Source organism: Amblyomma mixtum, chromosome 10, assembly GCF_055824585.1.
Source record: "Amblyomma mixtum isolate Tamu chromosome 10, ASM5582458v1, whole genome shotgun sequence".
NCBI classification, from domain to species: Eukaryota; Metazoa; Arthropoda; class Arachnida; order Ixodida; family Ixodidae; genus Amblyomma; species Amblyomma mixtum.
The window spans coordinates 118,067,720-118,083,837 of NC_143021.1; the positions used below are offsets into that span (position 1 = coordinate 118,067,720).

Genomic DNA, 16,118 nt, shown 5'->3' on the forward strand with positions numbered 1-16,118 from the left:
TCATCATCATCTCTGAACCTGCACGCGATAGCGTTCCCCTTCGGCAGTCGGGGACGTGTGACCAATCCGCGACACAAAGAGAGACGAACCAAGGGCAAGCAGAGAGTCGAATGAGGAGGAAGGTATGCAGTGGCCGCTGCTGCCATAAGATGAGAGCGAGTGGAGATTATGTAAACAGCCATGTTTCCAGCATTAGGCTGAGGACCATGATGGAAGCGTGGTTTGCTTAACTGCTGCGAACCACACCACCACCCTCAAGTCGCAATGCAGACAATCTCGAAACCTTGCTCGTGAACACGAAAGCGATGCTCACCTCGGCCTGTACCGTCTCCTGGAGCGGTGAGGTCTGTGCGCTCCTGTCCGAGAGACTCATTGGCACCTGCGTGGTCCACCTGTAATCGCCAATGCCCAAAAACATGTAAGTGTGCTAACTGAAACATAAACACTCCTGAGCAGCCTGTTGGATATTGCATGATCTTTTGAGAATTTCATAACATAGAGTACAAAAGCGGCGCATGTTTGTTGCGAAAGCAACACTACGCTAGTCGCCGAGCCTTTCGCGTAGCTGAGGAGAGGCCATACTGCGCATGCGCGTGGAGCCGTGACGTCACACGGCGCACAGCTGGCGCGCCGTCGCTGCGCGGGTGACTCAGAGGTGCCGCCGCAGCGCTCGCCAGTTGCTCATGCGCAGTAGCGGCGGATAGCTTGCGTGCCGGGGCCACCGCCACGCCAGCTGTGCGTAGTGACGTCACTAGCTCATCGCGCATGCGCTGTATGGTCGTGCAAGAGCACGCAAAACGGCGAGAGGAACAACGGGAAGAACGTTTGCAAAAACATCGATAATAAGAAGCAGCTAAGCAAGCCATGATTTCGCAACCAACCAGGTTTAACCAGAGCTAAACCACATCATTTTTTTTTCTCCTCTTCCTTCTGCTCCTCCTCCGCGGAAAAACTGTCACAGCCACTTCGCCTGAGGAAGAGTAGTCAGCGGTTAGCAAAATGATTAATGCATCGATGACGCCCCCTTTCGCTGCCACTGCGAGTGACCAACCGTTTAAGAAACCCAAATAGATGCAGTAACCTGGCAGTCGTAAGGCGGATTCGTGACAGTAGGCGAGTGATCACTCTCTGAAGTAAGACATAACGTTGGGCTAGTCGGTTCATGGTTAGAACAAAACAGAACTGCGCAAAAACGATGTGACAAAAGAAGGCACGAATACACACACACACAAAGCGCTATGTGTGTGTGTTTTCGTGCCTTCTTTTGTCCCGTCGTCTTCGCGCAGTTCTCTTTTGATCACTATCTATCAGGAGCTTGGCTGGAGGCGCCGCTTTGAATTCCGTTGCCCAAGTAGGCCTTCGCCGGGGGGTTGGGACTGGTGTCTATCGTTTGGAGCGGCGGGCAGACGGGACGACAGCACGAAACCGGGGAACCAGCCTAATACAGCTGGCGATGCAAAGGAAGTGCGGCGAAGTTTTGCAGTTTACTGCAACCGGAGACAACATAACTTCACTCAGGAGACACTGTTCCCCAGTACAGGCAGCGGAGTGCCAGAGAAAAATGCGGTCTGCCTTAAGGGTACGACGGGATAACGGTATTAGCTCCCTTAAGCGAGCTGGCGTCCTCTTTGCATATCACATCGCAAAAAAGGGCTCTGCGATTTTGGACTTTGATTTTGGACTCCATACTGGGCTTTTTCCAGCAAAGAGCACACAGCACACAGCGAAAGATATTTCAATCAAGTTTTGAAACTCAAATAATAATATTTTCAGCAAAAACGGATTGGCATTAAACTCCGGGTCTTACGGCGGTGGATACGATGCGCATTTCCAGGAATAGCGACGTCAGCCGTGTGCAACAAAGAATGATCCAATGCGGACAGTGTCATGCTGCCTTCGTTAGTCGCGAGTAGCGAAGTGTAGAAAAGTTACGAAGAGTTCACGCATGCGCAGTCATCTAACGCGGTCAGAGAGCGACGGAAATCGATAATGATCGCTCATTACTTAACACGTTCTCATGTCCTTCGACAACCCGCTACATTGCCGGCACAAAGGTCCAAGCATTGCGCAGTGATCACACACTAACACACTATACTTGTTCCTCTGGGAGGGACGACACTATTTAAACCCCGCCGATGGTGAACGCTTTGCCCAGATGGAGGTACCTCCTCTTGTCGAAACGTTGGCAAGCACCCTGAGGTTTTCCCTCCCTTGTGTACTTTGCGATTGATACTTCGCACGAAAACAGCGCAAACCTCACGAACGACGCAGAAAGGGGAGACAAGACACAGGCGCTGTTTCTGCGTCTTTCGTGAAGTTTGCGCTGTTTTCGTTGTGATGGAAAACCAACTAGCTCGTGATGTGTTCTTCAGATTGATACTTGTTGGTATTTTTCGAGGCGTTAAGGCTTTCCTTCAAGACTGCCAAATTTCGTTTAAAGATTGCTGCAACAAGCTGCACTTTTTTTTTCGAGCATTGCTTACACTACATTACATCCTTGTCGACAGCTGTCTTTTGGTGACGCGCGTTCTCTATTAACTTTTCTGTGTTGGCCTTGATTGACACTTGTGCTGGCTGGGCTTTATGTATGCCTAACCTAGTTTTCGTCAGATAAGTAAACAGACAATCATCATCATCACCCGCCTGACTACACCCACTGCAGGGCAAAGGCCTCACCCATGTCTCTCCAACTAAACCCTGTGCTTCGCCAATTGCGGCCACTGTGTCCCCGCAAATTTCATAATCTCATCCGCCCACCTAACTTTCTGCCTCCTCCTGCTATACGTTTGCCTTACTCTTGGAATCCACTCCGTTACCCTTAAGGACCACCGGTTATCTTTCCTTCGCATTACATGCCCTGCCCAAGCCCACTTCTTCCTCCTGATTTCAACTATGATGTCATTAACCCGCGTTTGTTCCCTCACCCACTCCGCCCTCTTCCGATCTCTTAACGTTACACCTATCATTTTTCTTTCCATAGCTCGCTGCGTTGTCCTTAACTTAAGCTGAACCCTCTTTGTTAGCCTCCATGTTTCTGCCCCATAGGTGAGTACCGGTAAGATATAGCTGTTGTATACTTTTCTCTGTTGTAAACGGACAATATAGAGGGTTTATTTGTAACTTCTACAGACATTTATTTCAACAGCCGCCAAAGATGTGTTGCTGCAGCATGCGCAGTTGCCTAGGGCGTCAGTTCAGATGTGCGATGGTGTAACTACAAGACGGTTAACTGAAACAGAGTATTAAAACTACTTTTACTTGTTTTTCGTAACTTCCACGATTGGAAAAATCTTCAAAAGCAGACGTGTCATATCACTGCAAATATGGTTTCCTCAGCCTTGCAACCCCCCCCCCCCCCCTTTGCTGCCTCTTTATTCGCGCTGAGGAGGGAAATCGAATAAAGAATAAATTGCAAAAATGTACTTCGAAATTGAACGCCGTCGACTTCGAAGGTCCGGCCAGTTTTTCAAATTTTTGAATCGGCGTCGTGTTTCGAGGCAACAGCCGCGAAAAACACGGTTTTAAACGTCGACTTTCAGACGTTGCACATTTATCAATTGGCCTCGGTCAAGTTCGCCAGCACACCTCGCAATAGTATATGCGCTAACACTCGACGCTCCATGTGGGCCACTATGTTCGCGAGTGTCTCTGGTCCTGATGGTTTGTCATGCACCTTGCAGTCAAACTGGCAGATGCGCAAATGAGCGTCTCGGCGAATGCTATTACAAGGTAGCGCAAGGCTGTAATGGACGCATGACAGAGCGCTGTAGTTCGTGCAAAGGGTGCAGTCCCATCTTTCATGGTTGCCAGGTTTTGTACTCACGCAGGAATCAGCTGAGCCGATAGATTGTCGAGGCGAGGGAAATACTCAGATATGGCCCCGGTTGCGTTAGTGCTGCGTCAGTAGCACTACTAGATAAAGAATTGTAATTCTTGGATAGGGAACTGATAGAGTCGCATTCGGTTTTCGGAACATGTGGCATTGAAGGGTTTGCACTTGTCGTGACTAAATGATCATTCTGATTGTGAAAGCATACATATTCCTGCCGATCACGATGAAATCTATTCGAAGTTTGTACCTGTGTGCGTCTCTTTTCTTATCTTATATTGTGTGTACGCAATTTTTTCAAAAAGTATCAAGCACCAACTCGCTTAAAAAATGCAGCTCTTCTGAACTGTTTCAATGTTGCCAGTCACACATATACACCCGACAAGTGTTTGCTCAAACGTGCATGAGTACTACTACAATTTGTTAAAAAGAAAAATATTGGCTTTTCGAACATTTAATATTACTGTAAAAAATAAACATCCTAAGTTCACTTTGTTCAGCTCCGTTCTTTGTGGCTTTTTACCCTTGTTTTCGTCCTGAAGAGTGGAAGCATACAGAGGTCGTAATGATCCCGAAACCGGGTAAGAAACTCCAGATCGAAAATCACCGACCTATCTCACTCACCTCCTGCCTAGGCAAGCTCTACGAGCGAGTCGTTACTCGGAGGCTCCAAAATTACATGAAAGAGGAGGACCTCTACCACCACAGTATGTGCAGCTTCCGAGCCCACCTCTCCACCCAGGACGTCCTCATACAACTAAAAGAGGAAGTCATCCCCGACGTCTCGAGCGTAGGCGAGAACGCGGTTATGGCCCTCGACATCAAAGGGGCATTTGACAACGTTAGCCACGCGGCTGTAATGGAAGGACTCGACAACCTCCACTGCGGCGAGAATAGTCACAGCTACGTGAAGGCCTTTCTCTCCAACCGAACTGCAACGGTTGGGCTCGGAGACCTTCGCAGTGATAAATTTTCGACCCCCAACAAAGGCACACATCAAGGGTCCGTCATCTCGCCACTACTTTTAAACGTGGACATGATCGGACTCGCGAGACAACTCGAGAAGATCGAAGGCATACAGCAAGCCATGTACGCTGACGACATCACGGTCTGGGTCACCTCCGGGTCGCTCGGCCAGAAAGAAGAACGACTGCAAGCAGTGGCTACCTGCGTGGAAGAATATGTCAGTTCACGAGGCCTCGCCTGCTCCACCGAAAAATCCGAACTCCTGCGAGTCCACAAAGGGAAACACAAGGAAGGGTCCCTCAATGTCTACCTCGAAGGACAGCTAATTCCCGAACGAGGCAAGATACGAGTCCTGGGAATGTGGCTGCAGAACAACCAGCGATGCGGCCATACGGTCGGCCTTCTCAAGCAATCGACCACTCAGGTCGCCAGAATGACCACGCGCGTGTCGCAGAAGCGAAGCGGCATGCGAGAGGAGGATACCCTGCGCCTGGTTCAGAGCCTTGTGGTCAGTCGCGTGGGTTACGACCTCCCGTACTTCAACCTCAACAAAGGAGAAGTGGATAATGCAGATACCATACTCCGCAAAGCTTACAAGAGAGCCCTGCATCTACCAATGAACACCTCCAACACAAAACTGCTAGCTCTTGGAATTCACAACACCTTCGAAGAGAATCAAAGAAGCCCAACTGGTCACACAGTTAGCCAGGCTTCAGCAGACTCCTACGGGGCGCTCGCTTCTTAAGTGACTGGTGCTAGGCGGAACTGCGGAAATCTAGAATCGTACTGCGAGCATACCGGACGCAATTCGCCCGACGCTAAAGGTTCGCTCCATTCCCCGGAACATGGACCCCAACTTGCATGCGGCCCGTAGGGCAGCCCGGGCGAAGTATGTACAACAAAATATAGCTACAAAATCCACAACGGTATACACGGACGCGGCTCCATATACAAGAAGCTCACATAACAGCGCAGTGGCGGTAGCTGTAGATTCCAACCTAAAGGAATTAGCTGGGACCTCAGACAGGGATTGCACGTTAACTGAAGGGGAGGAGCTGGCCGTTGCTCTAGCGGCGGTAGACGGTTATCGAAGCAACACGTCCTTTACCATCCTTACAGATTCGAGAGAAGTGTGCCGTAACTACATGAACGGCCGCATAGGTCGCGCTGCGCTCCGGCTCCTCCAGAGCGCGATCCCACCAAAAGTCACACAATATTTACTGGGTGCCAGGACACATGGGCATAGCGGGGAACGAAAGCGCCGACGAGATAGCTCGAGGGTATATGAGCCAAGCTTCCTCCCAATCGGACGATCTACCCGACCGAGTCGGCCCTACGTACTCAGACATTCTCAACTACTATAAGGGGGTACAGATCCGCTATCCGCCGCCTCATCGTCTTCTAAATCATTAACAAGAGGCAGTCTACTGGCGAAGACTGCAGACAGGAACATTCCCAAACCTGCACATCCTTAGAAAGATTTACCCCACGCAATATCGGCACACTTGCCCGTGGTGTGGCAGCAAACCATCGTTGTACCACATCACTAATGCACTAAGAACGACAGCTTTCGTAAAGAACCGAGTGCAGAATAGTGGGAGCCGGCTCTCCAGCGGCGATCTGGGTTGCCAACAAGGTCTGATCCAGCACGCCCAACGAGCAGCGAAGCCCAGCGGAGCCCTGGAATAGGGGCACCGATCCTATGAGAAGAAGGAAGATGGATCTCTTCTTTCTCGTCTACTACTAGCACAAGACCTTCATAGAGCAATAAATGTCTTTCCTATCCTATCTTATCCTACCATCCGCAACCTTGTACCTCCTTGTTTTCGGAAATAGATCAAATCAAATCAAATTTGGGGGCTGGTTGTTTGCATGCTTGCCCAATTTTTCGCGGGCATGGCGGCACAACAACCGCTAACTTTGAGATAAAGGAATCTCCCGACGCCGATAGAGTTCGCCGAGTAGCTGCGGCACATTGTCAATACTGTCACGTTGTAGTGACGGCAGTCCAGCGGTCAGGAAGACACCAGAAAGACTTGCAAACGAAGCTCTTTATTTGGGCTGACTTGCGCCCGCAAAACAACTGAATCACACGGTAGCGGCGTAAGTAACACGCGTGCTCGTCAATCGTCGAACTACGAATGTCCTCCGCTCGCGGCATCGCTCAATTTAAAGCCGGCAAGGAAACTTCCAGATAGCAGGACAAGATCATCTACAGTAATCTAGAAACACGTAGGCGAAGCTGTTCATGGCTGTGAACAATCGAGATTAGTCCGGTCGCTTCTCGCGTCACGAACAAAAATGATAACACCCCTTTTCTGCGGCCTTGCGCGAACGAACACTACAATGATACGTGGCATTACCCCCCTTCCAAAGAAGCATCGTCTCGATGCTTTAAAATGAAAATAAACACGGAGAACGAAACTTCGAGTCCTTTAGCGTTCATAATATGGCTTCAGGCGTACGACATGTACGACTTCCGGGCGTGGGCGGCGTCGCTGAGATGCTGTCGTGCCGTCGGGGATGACTTCGTAGTCGAGGTCACCGATGCGACGGAGAACCCTGTACGGGCCAAAGTAGCGTCGCAGCAACTTTTCGCTCAATCCACGGCGGCGAACTGGCGTCCATATCCAAACCCGATCACCTGGCTTGTAATGCGTGTCTCGTCGGCGCAGATTGTAGCGTCGGGCGTCGGTGTACTGCTGGTCTTGAATGCGAAGCCGCGCAAGTCTTCGGGCTTCCTCGGCGCGATGAAGGTAGGCGGCGACGTCGAGGTTGTATTCGTCGGAAACGTGCGGCAGCATTGCGTCGAGTGTTGTTGTGGGCTTCCTGCCGTATACTAGCTGGAATGGAGTAAACCTGGTTGTCTCCTGGGCGGCAGTATTATAGGCAAAGATCACGTAGGGCAGAATAGAGTCCCACGTCTTGTGTTCGGCGTCGATGTACATGGAGAGCATGTCTGCGATGGTCTTGTTCAGACGCTCTGTGAGTCCGTTGGTTTGCGGATGATAGGCAGTTGTCCTCCGATGGCTTGTCTGGCTGTACTTTAAAATGGCTTGCGTCAGCTCCGCTGTAAATGCCGTCCCTCTGTCTGTGATGAGCACTTCGGGGGCGCCGTGCCGCAGGAGAATTTGTTCGACAAAAAATTTTGCGACTTCTGTTGCAGTACCATTAGGCAACGCTTTTGCTTCGGCATATCGGGTCATGTAGTCGGTGGCCACGATGATCCATTTGTTACCTGATGATGAAGTTGGAAAGGGGCCGAGGAGGTCCATCCCGATTTGCTGAAAGGGCTTAGTTGGCGGTGGTATGGGGTTCAGGAGTCCGGCTGGTCTAGTCGGAGGCGTTTTGCGTCGCTGACACTCACGGCACGTTTTCACGTAATGGGAAACGTCGGTAGCTAGCCGCGGCCAATAGTACTTCTCCTGGATGCGGTGCAACGTGCGAGCAATCCCGAGATGCCCTGTAGTCGTCTCGTCATGACATGCCTGCATAATTTCTTGCCTGAGATTTTTGGGCACGACAAGAAGATGCACTGTCCTATTGGGCGCGAAGTTCTTCTTCAGAAGGACATTATTGTGAAGGACGAAGGACGACAGTTGGCGCTTGAACCCCCGGGGAGGCGATGCGGTCTTGTCTTTCAAATAATCAACTAGGCTTTGCAACTCAGGATCCGAGCGCTGCTGCTGCGCAGAACTGCTGGCGCTTACCGGTCCTAAGAAAGCGTCGTCGTCTTCCTCTTCCGGTGCTGCGTCTACGGGGGCTCGCGATAGGCAGTCTGCATCGGAATGCTTGCGGCCAGATTTGTAGACTATAGTTATGTCGAATTCTTGAAGACGCAGGCTCCAACGAGCAAGGCGGCCGGAGGGATCTTTCAAATTGGCCAACCAGCACAGAGCATGGTGATCGCTCACAACCTTGAATGGTCGTCCGTATAGGTAGGGGCGAAACTTGGACGTGGCCCAAATAATGGCGAGACATTCTTTCTCTGTCGTCGAATAGTTGGCTTCGGCTCTCGACAGTGAACGGCTAGCGTACGCGATAACTTTCTCCTGTCTGCCACTTTTCTGAACGAGGACCGCTCCTAAGCCCACCCCGCTTGCATCGGTATGAACTTCGGTTTCGGCGTTTTCATCAAAGTGCCCAAGCACAGGAGGGGACTGTAAGCGGCGCTTCAGCTCGTTGAAAGCTTCCTCTTGCGGCCTTTCCCATTTAAAAGGCACGACAGCCTTGGTAAGTTGGGTCAAAGGTTCAGCGATGCGCGAAAAGTTCTTGACGAATCGCCGGTAATAAGCGCACAATCCAAGGAATCTGCGTATAGCCTTCTTGTCATTAGGCTGTGGAAACTCTGCGATCGCAGCCGTCTTCTTGGGGTCTGGGCGAACTCCATCCTTGCTTACGACGTGACCAAGGAACAGCAGCTCCTCGTAGGCGAAGTGGCACTTCTCTGGTTTCAGTGTCAGGCCTGAAGACTTGATCGTTTCCAGCACTATCCGAAGCCTTCTGATGTGGTCTTCAAAGCTTGAGGAGAAGACAACCACGTCATCTAAGTAGACTAGGCAAATTTGCCACTTCAAGCCTGCGAGCACCGTATCCATTACTCGCTGGAACGTCGCTGGGGCAGAGCAGAGGCCGAATGGCATCACCTTGAACTCGAAGAGTCCGTCTGGCGTGATGAACGCAGTCTTCTCGCGATCTCTTTCGTCGACTTCAATTTGCCAGTAGCCGCTCTTCAGGTCCATCGATGAGAAGTACTTAGCGTTGCACAGCCGGTCCAGTGTATCGTCGATGCGGGGGAGGGGGTAGACATCCTTCTTCGTAATGTTATTCAGGCGGCGGTAATCGACGCAAAAGCGAAGGGTGCCGTCTTTCTTTTTCACTAGGACGACCGGTGCTGCCCAGGGGCTCCTCGATGGCTGGATGACGTCGTCACGAAGCATTTCCTCAACTTGCTTGCGGATAGATTGGCGTTCTAGCGGCGATACGCGGTAGGGGCTCTGTCGCAGTGGTCGTGCGTGTTCGTCTGTGACAATGCGGTGCTTGGCAAGCCGGGTTCGTCGCACATTCGATGCTGATGAGAAGCAGTCGGTGTACCTTTGAAGAAGACTGCGTATTTGGTCTTGTCTGCTCCGGGGTAATGCCGGGTTGATGTCGAAACTGGGTTGATGGCCTTGTTCAGATAGTTCTGAGGGTTGGTCGGGTAGGGCGAATACGTCTCTGATGTCTGCCAGCTCGTCGAGGAAAGCGATCGTCGTACCTTTGTTTAGATGCCGGTATTCTTCGGTGAAGTTGGTTAGCAACACCTGGGCTTGGCCATTTCGGATTTCGGCGACTCCCCTCGCGACGCCCAATCCTCGATCCAAGAGTAACTAGGTGTTCCCCTCGATAACGCCTTCGGCATTTTCGATGTCTCCAGTACCTATGCCGACGAGAACACTTGATCGGGGCGGCACGCTCAATGCTTCATCGAGGACGTTTAAGGCAACGTGATGAGTCGCGCTCGTCGCAACAGGTATGGCTTTTTCCGTGGAAAGCTTGATCGACTTATTTCGAAGGTCGATGATCGCCCGATGTTCGTTCAGGAAGTCCATTCCCAAAATCACGTCTCTGGAGCATTGCTGTAGGATCAGGAAGGTTGTCGCATAGGTTCTCCCATTTACAGTAACTCTCGCGGTGCAGCGTCCTGACGGCGTAATCAGGTTGCCACCTGCGGTGCGGATGAGCGGGCCATCCCAGGTTGTTGTTACCTTTCTGAGTCGGACAGCGAATGGTCCACTCATGACAGAGTAGTCAGCTCCCGTGTCCACCAAGGCAGTAACAGCGTGACCGTCGACCGTAACTTCAAGGTCACTTGTTCGCGTTCTCGTATTGTACGTTGTCTTCGGTGTCCGATCTCGGCTTCGTCGAGTAGTGAGGCTGCGGTGGGCGTACTGCGACGTTACTTCACTGGGCAGCGGTAAAAGCTTTAAGTCTGGCCGCGTCGTCGTCGTCGGTGTCGTCGTCGTCGGTGTTGTCGTCGTCGGTGTTGTCGTCGTAGTTGAGGCATGGTCTTGAGTACTCGTCGATGAAGGATCTTTGTCATTGCGCTTAGAAGCAACCTCACCTCCAGAGGCTGCTTTATTTAGTTTAACCTTCGGGGGCTGGGGGAGCGTCCACGCACGGCGTAACCTCGGCTAGGAGATACAAAGCGCGGGGACGATGGCGACGGGAAACGTGATAGGCGGCTGGGCGATGAGTATTCTTCCCGACGCAAAAACTCCTCGATTTCGGCTGGGCGCTGGCCGGGTCGGGGTCGTGGAGCGTCGTAAGAGAACCCTCGGATGCCCAGTCTTCTGTACGGGCAGTGCCGGAGGACGTGACCGGCTTCGCCACAGTGGAAGCATAGTGGGCGGCGCTGGTCGGGAGTTCTCCACTCGTCGCATTTCCTCGGCTGCGCGCGTAGTTCGTAGGAGGGGCGGGTTGGGGCGAGTGGGCGGCGGTCCAACGCAGCTGGCTGAGGGCGATAGGGGCTTGGGTCCCGTCGTCGAGGTGCAGGACGGCGCACAGCTGCGGCGTAAGTCATGGCTGGGGGCTGCAGAGGCTGCGTGGGTGTCGGCACTACACCAAAGGCCTGTTGAACCTCGTCCCGGATGACGTCGGTGAGCGAAGTAAGCTGCGGCTGCGTTCCCGTTGGCAGCAATCGTTGGAGCTCTTCACGCACAACTTGTCGTATAACCTCCCGCAGGTTATCGTTGTTAACGGTGTCCAGGCAGCTGGCTGAGAAAACGCGCTGCTGGCGGTCGTACTGGCGGGCTCGGGCATCGAGAGTTTTTTCCATGGTGGCTGCCTCTTCGACGAATTCCGCTACGGTTTTCGGTGGATTCCGTACGAGGCCGGCAAAGAGTTGCTCTTTAACTCCTCGCATAAGCAGCTTTACTTTTTCTTCTTCCTTCATGTTTGCGTCGGCACGCCGGAAGAGACGCTTCATTTCCTCAGTGTACACAGCAACGGTCTCGTTTGGGTGTTGTATGCGAGACTGTAGCAGCTGCTGAGCTCTCTCCTTTCGCAGAACGTTCGTGAAGGTCTTTAGAAGCTGTTCCTTGAAGGTTTCCCAGTTCGTGAGGTTAGCTTCCTCATTCTCAAACCACACTCTTGCTGGTCCCTCCAAGGCGAAGAACACGTACCTAAGTTTCGTGGCATCGTCCCAGTTGTTGAAGATAGCCACACGGTCGAACTGCTCCAGCCATTCTTCGGGGTCGGCGCCAGGCGAAGCGTCGAAGGTTGGTGGCACCCGGGGCTGCTGAAGAATGATTGGAGTTATCGTCTGGGGCAAGCTCATGGTAGACGTTGCTGCTGGCTTTCGCTTCCGGGTAGGGTCCGGCAGAATCCCGAACTCAGGTTCGTCCCCTTGCAGGCGTCGGCTTGCGCGGTGGACTGGACTCAGGTCCTGCGGTAGATGACTCAAAGGGCTGGCGTCACGACTTGTAGGGGGTGTCCGGAACATGGGAGGCTACCCAGCACCTCCACCAGATGTCACGTTGTAGTGACGGCAGTCCAGCGGTCAGGAAGACACCAGAAAGACTTGCAAACGAAGGTCTTTATTTGGGCTGACTTGCGCCCGCAAAACAACTGAATCACACGGTAGCGGCGTAAGTAACACGCGTGCTCGTCAATCGTCGAACTACGAATGTCCTCCGCTCGCGGCATCGCTCAATTTAAAGCCGGCAAGGAAACTTCCAGATAGCAGGACAAGATCATCTACAGTAATCTAGAAACACGTAGGCGAAGCTGTTCATGGCTGTGAACAATCGAGATTAGTCCGGTCGCTTCTCGTGTCACGAACAAAAATGATAACACCCCTTTTCTGCGGCCTTGCGCGAACGAACACTACAATGATACGTGGCAATATCATTATCATCAGGCTGGCTATGCCCACTGCACGTCAAACGCCTTTCCCATGTCCCTCCAATCAAACCCCCTTGCCAGTTGCCTTTGCCAGTTGCGGCCACCCTGTCCCCGCAAACTTCTTGATCTCACCCATCCACCTAACTTTCTGGTAGCTGCGGCACATTGTCAATATCATTATCATCAGGCTGGCTATGCCCACTGCACGTCAAACGTCTTTCCCATGTCCCTCCAATCAAACCCCCTTGCCAGTTGCCTTTGCCAGTTGCGGCCACCCTGTCCCCGCCAACTTCTTGATCTCACCCATCCACCTAACTTTCTGGTAGCTGCGGCACATTGTCAATATCATTATCATCAGGCTGGCTATGCCCACTGCACGTCAAACGTCTTTCCCATGTCCCTCCAATCAAACCCCCTTGCCAGTTGCCTTTGCCAGTTGCGGCCACCCTGTCCCCGCAAACTTCTTGATCTCACCCATCCACCTAACTTTCTGGTAGCTGCGGCACATTGTCAATATCATTATCATCAGGCTGGTTATGCCCACTGCACGTCAAACGTCTTTCCCATGTCCCTCCAATCAAACCCCCTTGCCAGTTGCCTTTGCCAGTTGCGGCCACCCTGTCCCCGCCAACTTCTTGATCTCACCCATCCACCTAACTTTCTGGTAGACCAGGCTGTAGGCGACTGTGGCATAGGCTCCAGGAATAACAGGGGAGAGTTATTACCAGAGTTCGCAGAGATAAATAATTGTCCCATCATGAATACCTTCTTCCGTAAACGAAAGAACGGGAAGTGGACTTGGAAGAGCCCCAATGGTGAGACTAAAATGAAATAGACTTCATACTATGCGCTCAGCCTGGCGACTATGGCATAATTACTACAGAATATCGTTAGCAATTACTGACCAGTCTCTTTAACAAGTGTCGCTTGTAAAGTTCTCGACCATATGTTTTACGCAAGCACCATGCAACATTTAAATAAATACTCTCTACTGAATCCTCAACAGCACGGTTTCCGTGGCGACTTTTTTTGTATTACCCAACTTACAGAATTAACCCATGATACAGCAGGTGCTTTAGATCAAGAGATTGTTGTTGACTGTGTGTTCTTGGGCTTTAAAAAAGCGTTTGATATTGTTTCCCACTCGCTGTTGCTTGAAAAGCTGTAATGGTTAACATAAATGAATCAGTTGTTACATAGAGAAAAGAGTATCTTAATTTAAGAACCCAACAGGTGATTACAAATGGAGAACAGTCGAATGGTGTAGGAGTGTGTAATGGTGTATCGCAATGGTCCGTTCTGGGCCCATTGTTATCTTTAATTTATGCGAATGACAGAAGTAATCGTATTTCCTCTTGTGCACGACTATTCACGGGTGATTGTGTGATGTACAGGCAAATTACTAATCAAAATGACTGTATCCAATTACAGGAAGACTTAAATAGGGTTGTCGTATGGTGCGATACATGGGACATGCAAATAAACATAAACAAAACAGTACACATGTGCATCACTAGAAAAAAGACATCTCATGAATATGCTTAAAATATTAATGACACAAATTTAAAATCATGGACTGAGCACAGATATCTAGGCGTTTACATAACAGCCAATCTCGCATGGAATCGACATATTGATTTCACTGCAGCTAAAGCCTGCAGAGTTTTAGGGTTCATCCGCAGAAACACGAAACATTCCTTGCCGAAACAAAAGCACTATTATACAAGACGTCTGTCCGGTCTGTACTTGAATATGGGTGCACAGTGTGGGATGCATGGACAGTTAGTAATATTTGGAAATTAGAAAGAGTACAGAACATGGCAATCGGCTTTGTTTTCAACAACTACTCAATGAACTTCAGTGTAACAACTGCAAAAGACAGTCTTGGCTGGGACACGCTTGTGACACGAAGAAAAATCCTTAGTCTGAAATTCTTTCCCAATATCTTCCATTCAAAAACATGCATGAACCCGGTCGGTACACGCTGAGTCCCAATTACATTTCGTCGCGTACAGATCACAGGAACACGGCGAAAGAAATATACTGTAGAACAGACCTCTTCAAAATCTCATTTTTTCACCCAAGTATCAGGAAATGGATTCGACTTGATAGTGCTATTGGAACTGTCGTATCCATTGCTGCATATTTCTGATTGTTGATGTAATTCCTGCACTTGCGCTCTTGCCTTGTATTTTCCTTCGCCCCCACTTTATAGGCGTACATGCACTCTGGGTACACTGATAAATAAATAAATAAAAATAAATAAATATCGTGCAGGATGTGGTGGTCCTAGGAAAGGTACGTTGTAGTGACGACAGAATGGCATGGTGAGGTCTCGTATTGGCTTAGATTTGAAGAGGAAAAGGAAGGATTTAGTGAAGCGGAAGCCCATTAACGAGTAAGAGGGACAGTAGAGAAGTTCAGAATTTCGGCGCAGAACAGATATTCTACTCTAACTGAGGAAGTCGAGGGTTGGACAGAAACCCGTCTGGTCGGGGGTGTACATGAAGAAGAAGGCAGAACACCGACCAAATTAAAAATGAACACTTTTAAACGACGTTTCGGCTCCCACATTGGAGCCTTGTTCACAAAAAGGTACAGACGTGAAAAGGCTGGCTATTTATGCTTTAAAATGTGCCCTAGGCAGCGGGCGTATGCACTAGGAAGTGCCCCGTCAGTGCGATTAAGAGTGTGTTCGGTTGTCTGAATGATTAAGGATTCCAGATATAGGCGGCTTTTGAGATTCTTTTCTGTTTTTAAAATGCGCGCATTGCTCCAATCTATGTCATGCTGTATGCTTTCAGAATGTTCGGCGAGTGCATTTGACGAAGCTTTCTTGTTTTCAACATCATACTGGTGTTGCTTCAATCTTTTAACAAAGTTTCCACTTTCACCCACATACACATGGTGACAGTCTCTACACGGTATACTGTACACTACGCACGGAAACTTTTCCTTTGGCAGGCAGTCTTTCACGTTCACGAGAGTTTGCCGCAACTTCTTCGCCGGCACATGTGACACCTCGACGTCGTAAGAACGCAGGATGCGCGCCAAGGTCTCGCTGATCCCGGGCACATATGGCTGAGGAAGACAACCGTAATGTTGAAACAATGAACAATAATCTCACAGCTAACGTTACGGAGTGCGCCGTAGAAGTAGGCGGTAGGATGGTGCAACAAAATACCGAAAAGCTATCTCAGCAGACAAAAGATCTGATTAAGAAACGTGAAAGCACGAGGTCGTCGAACTCTGCAGACACAACAGAACAAGCAAAGCTATGAAATTTAATAAATAAGCACAAGGTAGCCGACGTAAGGAAGTTTAACATGGAGAAAATCGAGCATGCTCTGAAGAACAAAGGCAGCCTAAAAGCGGTGAAGAGGAAATTGTGCATCGGTAAAAACCAGACATATGCGTTAAGCGACAACAAGGGCAATGT

The 16,118-nt window shown here is 50.5% G+C and overlaps 1 protein-coding gene across 1 annotated transcript in view; it reads right to left on the reverse strand.

Annotated features, from left to right (window-relative positions):
- Positions 1 to 16,118, reverse strand: part of LOC149326770 (uncharacterized) — a 249,310-nt gene that overhangs the window by 162,365 nt on the left and 70,827 nt on the right. Inside the window, exon 16 of the mRNA XM_089563716.1 lies at positions 314 to 392. Within this exon, the coding sequence (XP_089419842.1) occupies positions 314 to 392 (79 nt within the window). The remainder of the gene's footprint in view (positions 1 to 313; positions 393 to 16,118) is intronic.